The sequence below is a fragment of the Pleuronectes platessa genome, chromosome 12, assembly GCF_947347685.1.
Source record: "Pleuronectes platessa chromosome 12, fPlePla1.1, whole genome shotgun sequence".
Classification (NCBI taxonomy): Eukaryota; Metazoa; Chordata; class Actinopteri; order Pleuronectiformes; family Pleuronectidae; genus Pleuronectes; species Pleuronectes platessa.
Genome location: NC_070637.1, coordinates 24,950,990 through 24,960,424, shown reverse-complemented (window position 1 = coordinate 24,960,424; position 9,435 = coordinate 24,950,990). Strand labels below are relative to the sequence as shown.

Sequence of the window (9,435 nt, the reverse complement as noted above, 5' to 3'; positions counted from 1 at the left end):
AAAGATTTATATCAGACTTCTCATCACGTTCGCGCAGCATCGCTCGTGCACCTTTTCTACCCAATCAGCGTTCGCTTGTGACGTCTATGCTGCTGCTGATTGGCTGAATGGCCCTTCAGTCGGGGGTACAGGGCTTGGCCTCTGCTGGCAGCTGTCAGAGCTTGAAGCGGTGAAAACACGGAGCAGCTCCGGAGGATCATGTGTTTGTGAAGAAGAAGAAGAAGAGGAAGAAGAGGAAGAGGAAGGACACAGAGGTGAGGTATCAGCTTCACGTCCAGCTGCTCTAGGATCAGCTGCTCCATCCAGATGTGGCGGACAGAGCTCAAGTGACGCGCTGTGTCCCCCTGGTGTTTTTAGCATGTAGCTAGCTGAAGCTAACGGCTGTGGGCAGCTGATCGTCTCGTTTCACGTGACCCTACATCAGGTCGACTGTTGTTGAACTGTGTGAATCAGTGGTCATCGAGTGAAGCGGGTTCGATTCCCTGCGGTAACTCATGTGACTGTTTGTTCACGCGCAGAGGCGTAACTCAGGATTCTGGGCACCCACACAATAAGCCCAATTAGAGCGGCCCCCCTCAAATTGGAGGAACCTCACCACCCCCTGATTTCGAAATCCAAGATGGCCCCTACGTGTAGTTTTTACTCTTTATCAGCAATACTGTCATTAAACGTGTCACACACATAGTACTGTCTGTGGACGTGCTACTGCTGCTTGCGTGAAACGCTGCGTAGTGCGTTATTATGAACTGTTTTTGCTAACAATAGCTAGCTAACTAACGTTTTTTGTTTACCAATAATAACAACAACACCAGGTCGGCGTCTGTCCTGCAGCCTTTGCTCATTTTAGTTCTCACCAACGAGTGTAATGTGCTTCAATATTCAGTCTTGTTTGGTGTTTTTACTCGGTCACTTTCACTTTTCCTTTTTCTTTGTTTCCTCCAACAATGTCCTCCTGCCACTAATGATATGATTTGTTCTTCTCTTGTCTACCTCCATAGTGCTGATATTGCCCAGCCCATCATCAACATGGAGACCACCAACAGCTATGTGTTGATTCACGGGAAGAACATATCCCATAATTCCCTTGCAGGAACGGCTGGTGTGCCCCACATGTCCATAGACAAACTGTTCCCAGCTCTCCTCGAGTGCTTCGGTATCATATATTGTGTGGCTACATTGCCGGCAGGTACGTGTGTGTGTGTGTGAGTGTGTGTCAACAAATATTTTGTCACTGTTGATATCTGTGTATTCAAGAGTGTTTCTTCCATGACTGCGTACAGGGCCGATGTCATCACGGAGAACCAGTCGAAGGGTTTGGGGAACTTTGTGTCGAAGTTTGCTCTTCCAGCTCTGCTCTTCAAAAACATGGTGCTGTTGGACTTCGGAGACGTCATCTGGGCGTTTCTCTGGAGCGTCCTGGTCGCGAAGGTTGGCTTTTTTTTTTGTGTTTCTCTGCTTTTGTTCACACTTTTAAAGTTTGTGTGTATTTACTTAAGATGTAACACATCCTGGACCTCCTGGCTCTGATCCTGTGTGCAGGTGACAGTGTTTGTGCTGGTGTGTGTCCTGACACTGATTGTGGCCGGTCCAGAAAACAGGTACAGCAAGGCCGGTCTCTATGCCATCTTTGCTACACAAAGCAATGACTTTGCCCTGGGATACCCTATAGGTGAGGCAGGCAACACACACACACACACTCACTCACACAAATCATCAGTGAAGACAAATACTGTCTAAGACTCAAAGGGTTCATATCTCTTTCTCTCTCTGTCGCTGTTGTTTCTAGTTGATGCTTTGTATCGTAGCACATATCCAGAATACCTCCAGTACATCTACCTGGTCGCCCCGGTCTCCCTCATGCTCCTCAACCCCATCGGCTTCGCCCTTTGTGAGGTGCAGAGATGGAAGCAGAGCAGTCATCCGCAGCAAAGCACCCTAGCCATCGTGGGAGTTGTGGTCTTACAGGTATACTGTAGTCCTATTTGTGCTTTTTAACTTTCTATGACTTCTTAGAAACCTTCTCACTGAAGCTGTCTCCCTCTCCAGGTGCTGAAGAACCCAATAGTGTTCATGGTGATGGTGGGAATCATCTCTCACTTCGCTCTGGGTCAACGGATCCCTGCTGTGCTGTCGCAGTTCATAGACGGCCTGGCCAACTCTTTTGGAGGGGCAGCCTTATTTTACCTCGGCCTCACGATGGTGAGTTTCATTTAATTCAGTTTTTGAATTAAATTATTCCTCTTAATTTAGTTTCTAACTGTATTAAAATCTATGGAATCATGAAAGATAATCCCTCTGTTCCTGTGGCAGGTTGGTCAGTTAAGAAAACTCACCAGAGACACTGGTGTGGCCTTGATTCTCCTCATCACAGCCAAACTGTAAGTGGGACTGGGAGGGTGTGTTTCTTATATTTTATTTAGGGTAGCATATTGATATTCATGTGTTTTGAGTATTTTCTGGAAGAAAGTACATATATAAAGTTGTATATCATCTTTAATAACGTGATATTTCAGTGTCCACTAGCTAAATGGCTCTAGCCTCAAAAACCATGTTAGAAAATGTAATAAACATAGAAGTTAGTCCCTGGGTATTTAGTGTTTAGTATTTGGAAAGTGTTTCCCAGCTTCATCTTCATCTTTAACCAGTTCAACCACTGGTCAGTATCCATGTCTGTATGATTTTCTCTTGTCTCCAGTCTGGTGATGCCGCTGGTCTGTAAAGACATGGTTAATATTCTGGATGTGGGAGTGAACAGTACCAATGCCAACCACACCAGTTTGTCCAACTTTGCTTTCTTATATGGAGTCTTCCCAACGGCGCCCAGTGTCGCCATTTACGCTTCACACTACAATATGGAGCTAGAGGTGGTACGTACCGTTGATGATGCAATCCTACTTATATTAGGTACTTTATAAGAACTTGTTTTAAACAAGTTTTTATGCTGACTGAGCGAGAGACATTGTCATGATATATAGAAATTGCAAGACCCATATGGAAGCCCATAAACTGTGAAGCTCCCTCCATCCTTCTCTCAAGGTCACGTCAGGGATGGTCATCAGCACGTTTCTCTCGGCGCCGATCATCTACGTGTCGGCCTGGTTGTTGACGATCCCTCTGATGGACCCGACCCCCCTGGTGACGGAGCTTGAAAACGTTAGCTTCAACATTAGCATCATCAGCCTTGTAGCACTGGTAAGCCTGTTTGCAGATGTGTCTTGAAGTAACACACATGTTTTAATGTCCCCCAGTGGGTCAATACTCAAAACTGTGTCTCTATTTACTTGAGTCTTCGTGTTGATGGAAGAATTTACACAAGCAAAGTGAAATTTGCTCGTCTGTCCGTGTCTCCTCTCAGGTGTGGACCATAGCCGTGATGCTGCTCAGCAGGAAATTTAACAGACTTCCTCACCTCTTTGCCTTAAATCTGTTCCTGGCTCAGGTCAGTGCTTCACTTTGTTATATGATATGTTCAGGTAGTTTTTCTCTCAAAGCTGAGCCCAAGTTATTCACATTCACTTTCCTATTCTATCCTGACCGACTCTACCGTCCTCTGCTTCAGTTCCTGGTGTGTGTCAGTATGATCCTGTGGAACTTCTTGGTGAAACAAGACGACAACCTGGTCGGCAAGATTCTCACCTTCACTCTGCTGTACGGCTCTTTGTACAGCACCTACGTTTGGACGGGTGAGTGTCACAGTTAACAAATCAACTCTCATCAATTAGACTGCGTTGGGCTCGAGACTGAATCAACTGGTGCTAACATGTTGTGTGTTTTGTTCTGTGTTTCAGGTCTAATCCCTCTGTGTCTGGCCCTGACTAACAGAGACGAGCTGCTGAGGCTCCGACCAGGAGTCTTCATGATTTTGGGTTGGGGGTAAGCCAGCACGAAGATGAGGACATTAATCACACTGGACCTCCATGATTTAGTTTGAGGCGTCAACCGAAACTCGATATCATGCGTTGCAAAAGTAGTTTGTGTTTCTGTCTGACACAGAGGCGGCTGATGAACCTGGAGCGTGTTCATTTTGTTGTGGATGTTTATGTCCCATGAACTTCTCCTAAGCATTGTGTGTGTCTGTGTGTGTCTGTGTGTGTGTGTGTGTGTGCAGGGTCCCCTTCCTGGTGGTCGGATGTCTCCTGATAGCAGGAGAACGGACAGATACCATGGACTCTGCTTTCTTTTATGGCAGAGCTCAGGTTAGAATTACACCCTGTTCAGTTTGACCTCTGCTGTGCACAACTCTATTTGTTTCCTATTCAAAATCCTTCAATAAAGAATTTCTTATGAATCCCAGGAACATAAATGATATGTGATGCTCTGTGCTCCAGATGATCAGCACAGCGGTGGTGCTCGCTGTCAGCCTGGTGCTCGGTGCAGTATCTCTGATGGGGCTCAGCCAGGGAGACCGGGAGCAGAGAGGTTACGAGGTCCTGAGCAGAGCTGCTGCAACCGGACCTATCGATGAGCTGATGCCCCCTGGTGGCTTGGAGGATCCACAACAGCAGACACAGCTGCCGAATTCCCCCGTCGGCAGCATCAACTCAGGTTACAGTGTTCTGTCTGTCAGTTAACATTTAACCCAATAACAGAGCTTTATAAATAAGCCTTTATGAGCCCATAACCTTATACTTTCAATTCTCAACAGATGAGCGACAGTTAATATTTGTACGGTGTTGTGTTGTCAGACCTCCACAGCTTCTCTCCCGTTCAGACCCTGCCTGACATGATAGCCAGCACGCAGAGGGAACACACAAACCACACAGGTAACAAACACACACTTTATAACTTTATTTACATTGAATTTGCAAGAACAGATTCCAAAAGCCAGATAGAATAGAATAACCTTCTTTCATATTAATTATCTGTAGTAATTAATATAGGAAATAAAACAGAGGGAGATTCACATTCACATTCTTCTAACAAGATTACAGCTGTAATCTCAAGATTTTCTTTATACATTCATAATTTGCTTTTGCTATTGACAATTATTTGTTATAGAAATAAGATAAATAAGACAGAATAACATATCTAGAATTGAACAGTCACTCCGGTCCCTTTGTAGAGTTGTAATGTTACTTCCCTCTCCAGACCACAGTGGGGCGCCGTGCGACCGGCTGCCGACTTCCTCCTCAGAGCAGCCGCTCAACCTGCCGCCGCCCGGGCTTCAACCCACCGATGAGAAACAGACAGTCAGACACGTCCTGCTCTGCCTGCTGCTCATCGTCAGCCTGCTAGCGGTGAGGAGTGTGTGTTTGTTTGTGTGTGTGTGTGTGTGTTTGATTGAAACCTTCAGACACAGATGAATGTTCTCTGTCTCTATGCAGAACCTGTCCAGCTGTCTGTGGTGGCTGTTTAACGATGATCCAGGAAGACTTTACCTCGAGCTCCAGTTCTTCTGTGCTGTGGCCAACTATGGACAGGTACCAGTGTGCGTGCACGTGTGTGTGTGTGTGTGTGCATTAAATGAGCTGCTGTGAATGTCTCTCTCTTTCTCTGTGTCTCAGGGTTTCCTGTCCTTCGGGATCTTTGGTCTGGACAGACACCTCATCCTCTTGCCCTTCAAGAAGAGGTGAGTCCTCAACGACTCCTTCACCGTGTTGTGCAGTTTCCTCTGAAATCATGTTCAAATGGGATTGTGTGTGTATGTGTGTGTGTGTTAGGTTGCGTAACCTGTGGCAGGGCAGAGACAGTGAGGATTTGAGTCCCTCAGCTGTTCCAGAGGACGTCAGACTCACTTGCACCCAGTTCGTCCGCTACCACAAAGACCAGTGTGTCCAGGACGTAGTGCACACTGGCAGGTATGAGCACTACTTTGTGTTTGATTTAATTTGTCATACAGTACATCGTGTTCCCCTTTTTTGAAAGCACGTGTAAATATGATTTCAGATTAATTCCTGTTCCTGTGTTTGTTAAATTCAGTTGAAAGTAAACTGCAGCTTTATTTCTGCAGCTGATCTGAACTGTTGAGCAGTTTCCAGGGGGATTAATTCTGATCCTGTTCATTTCCACAGTCGTGTTATTTGTCTCTGCATCCTCTTTGCATGTTATCTACTGTAACTGTGGATAGTTATTTTTCTTTTCTGTCCATCAAACAGCTGTTTCTCTCGACACAGATTTACTCATTAGACATTTACACTGTCTGTTTCCACCAGTTTTACAGTGTGTGTTTAACGGAGGGACATCTGTGAGTCCTGCTGTTGCTCCTCAGAGACTGGACTGAATCTTAATGTTTGCGGGTCTCCTCCCAGCTTGGCCGGTTCTTTCTGTGCATGAACCTGAAAACCATAATATGGCCACTTTGATGTTTTAACCTTTTCACAAGTTGTTTAATACTAAGTGGTTACCAGTGGGAAAGTTCTCAGATAACTGGGTTAATAACTAAAATACTTGCTGCTGGATTTTTTGAGTTTTGGGTTCTTTTCTTTGCTTTTTCTTCTAACACATGACATTCTCTCCACTATTCTTTTTCCTCTTTATTTCCTTCCCTTCATCTTTCCTTTATTTCCTCCCTGTTTCCCTTTGCCTGCCCCATTCCTCTCCTCTTCGTCGCCCCCTAGTGGCTCAGGGGAGAGTGTGAGTGGGTCGACAGGTGAATCCTTCCTCTGATAATGACAGGTTTGGTGGAGGAAGAGGGCTGGAGGAGGAGGAAGAGGAGGAGGATGGGCTTCCGAGAGCTTCCCCCTCCCGTCAGCCCCCGCACGCACATCAGGATCTTCACCAGATTCACCAAAACCCCGATCCAGCTGAATCCTGCAGCCAGTACTCACCCCCACCCCGACCCACGCTCGAGCCCGAGACCGAACACCAAACTAATATCCCTGACCCCGATATCCCAGAGGAGCAGATTCCCCAGCTCCCCTCCAACGAAGCTCACGACCCATCGACTCCTCAGCACCAGCAGGTTCCAGCTCCGTGCCCATCCCGTCCACAGCCCCGTCCCGATGGTGTGTTCCGGGGCAGCGACCTGGTGGACTGGCTGGTGGAGAGGGGACTGTGCGCCGGGCGAGCTGAGGCCCAACTGTACGGAGAACGACTCCAGAGGGGAGGAGTGTTAGATCAGCTGACGGGTCTCCACAGCTTCAGGGACGAGGTTACACTGTGGTACCAGTTCACACAGGGGGGAGGGGAGGGGCGGTCCCAGGACACGTGAGAGGAAGACGATGGAGAGGAGGAAGAGGCCTGGTGGCCGCGAGCTGCAACCACCACGGATCAAAGTTCCTCACCACATGGATTCTCCTACAATCACCAAATGCTGGAAATCAACAATCTCTAATACGTGATTGTGTCCATCTGATAAATACACAGATATCAAATGGTTCATTTCACTGCATGTTTCCCTGGATTAACGTTTTGTTCAAGGCTCTTCCTTGTGGTTGCTGTTTGCTCGGCTCCTCCGGCTCCACCCTGAGGCCCCGATGGGAAAATCTCAACCTCTGACGACTCAGACACATTTACCGTTTTGTTTCAGAGTTTATTTTTTTCTGCTCTGGCCTGGACCTGATTTCAGTTTTTTGATTTTAGCTGCCCTGAGATCTGATCATTGATTTTTCATCTCTTCTGTCTGGATTTCTCAGAGCCAGTGAAAGTTTTCAGTTCGTACGAATAAGCTTTTTTTTATTTTGAAGGGACACGTTGCCATCCATCAGCCTCCCGTCCTGATGTGTTGTGTTATCTGTGATGTGTGGTTGTGAGATGACGATGAGACCAGTAAACTGTATGTTAGTCTTTGCCAGTGAGCAGCCGGGCTGCGCTCTGAGAACCAGAGGTTTCCTCACCTGCTCGTTCTATGTTATCATCATCGCCATGTTTTTGTTTTCCTCTCGGATGAAATGAACTCGTCCTGGATCTGCCTGTTATTTCGGTATTTGATATTTTGCACGTTGTGTCTTTTGAGACTCGGGTCTGTCGACTACTTGCATGACTGAGAGCAGACGTCTGCTCAGCACTGACACATTTGCACTGACTGAATAATATCATCTCGATAAACCATCGTGTTTTTTAAATTATGCAAATCCTCGGATATGAACCTTGTGATGATGCTGCACATTTGTTTTTTTTATCTTTGCTTCATGTTACTGTGTCACACAACAACTAACAGGGCCCAGTTATGACTTTATTCATAAATGTGTTCATTCAGCCAAAATGTGTGTAGATGCCTTTTTGAGCCAAATGTGTCACCACAGCTTGATTTAATAATTCAAACCTGAACTCAACTTTGTCCTTCAGTTGAATCTGAAGGATAAAAACCTTGAGAGGACTTAAAACTACAAAATGTCTTTATGAATCTGAGCTTCTTACTCGTCCTGCCATAATTATGCTCCTCATTTGTACGTGTAACAAACTGGCCCATTGTTCACATAACCACTACAGACTTTTATATTATTTATGTAGCTTCTTCTGATCTGCATTAACGACACTACGCCCTTTATCCTGTTCAGTTACTGTTGAATTGTGTTTTATTCTGAAGTTGACTTTGAATGTTTGGATAAATGTGCCCGTGAGCAGAAACTCCACATCGTTGTTTCCACCCATGAGATCTGAAGAAAGGGAACCAGAGACCGATCGATTTCATGTGAAGAATAAACCATGTGGAGAGTCGTGCATTTATATTTGCGTTATACAGATTTTGTTTTATTTTCCTAACTCAAATTCTATATATTTGGTTGTATTTGTGTTTTATTTTTAGTTATTTATGATGAAGTTTATGATTAAAGTCTAAAATATTCAGACTCAATTTCCTTTCTCCCTTTTTGTGTTACTCCCTAATCCTGGAATCGAAACATTCATATCGGCTTGGCTCTAATCCAGAGTGACACGTCTACAGGCCGGACTTCCACGACACTACACGTACATATTCATCTTCATATAAGCAAAGTGCATCATGGTTTAATGACCCCTAGTCCGACTCACTGGATATGTGAGTACATTTTCACTACAAACCCACAGAGGCAGGTTTTACTTAGATTCTGCATCATTCACTGTTTTCCTTTGTGGGGCAGTAACCATGTGATGATTCTCCAGCGCTGACGCAGCTCAGTGAAGACCAGGTGACCTCTGACCTTTCACAAAGACCAGAACTTCCAAAAACAGAATATTCAAAACTTCTCCAAAGTGTGTCCGTGTCCATTTGCTTCCATCTTTGTGTCTTCTGCCAACCGACTCATGGAATTCACATCAGGTCCTTGTGTCTGCTGAGTTGTTACAGAGTGCCTGCCTCAGCCGGCGTGAAGGTGTGTGTCTGTGTGCACGTAAGATGGGAGAGTTTCCATGTAAGGACGAGGTGAGAGGGAACAGGAGAGACGTTAATGAGGTGTGACCGTGTGTTGGAACTTGTGTGTGTCTGTGGAAGTTGTTGCTGCTGTCAGTCATAGTGAGGGTCAGTGACTGTGTGACCTCAACAAATGGCACAAATAAAAAAAATTTGCATCCAGAATC

The 9,435-nt window shown here is 45.7% G+C and overlaps 1 protein-coding gene across 1 annotated transcript; it reads left to right on the top strand.

Annotated features, from left to right (window-relative positions):
- Positions 1–139: 139 nt before the first annotated feature.
- gpr155b (G protein-coupled receptor 155b) lies at positions 140–7,174 on the top strand. Its single transcript, XM_053436456.1, is given in 21 exon segments — positions 140–254; positions 999–1,158; positions 1,161–1,186; positions 1,281–1,428; positions 1,540–1,669; positions 1,787–1,965; positions 2,047–2,199; positions 2,311–2,378; positions 2,696–2,867; positions 3,037–3,192; positions 3,356–3,439; positions 3,560–3,683; positions 3,789–3,873; positions 4,109–4,196; positions 4,329–4,545; positions 4,686–4,763; positions 5,089–5,237; positions 5,325–5,420; positions 5,505–5,569; positions 5,661–5,798; positions 6,616–7,174. Coding segments are annotated over 20 exon segments (2,823 nt in total). The 5' UTR covers positions 140–254; positions 999–1,026; the 3' UTR covers positions 7,151–7,174.
- The last annotated feature ends 2,261 nt before the right edge of the window (positions 7,175–9,435 follow it).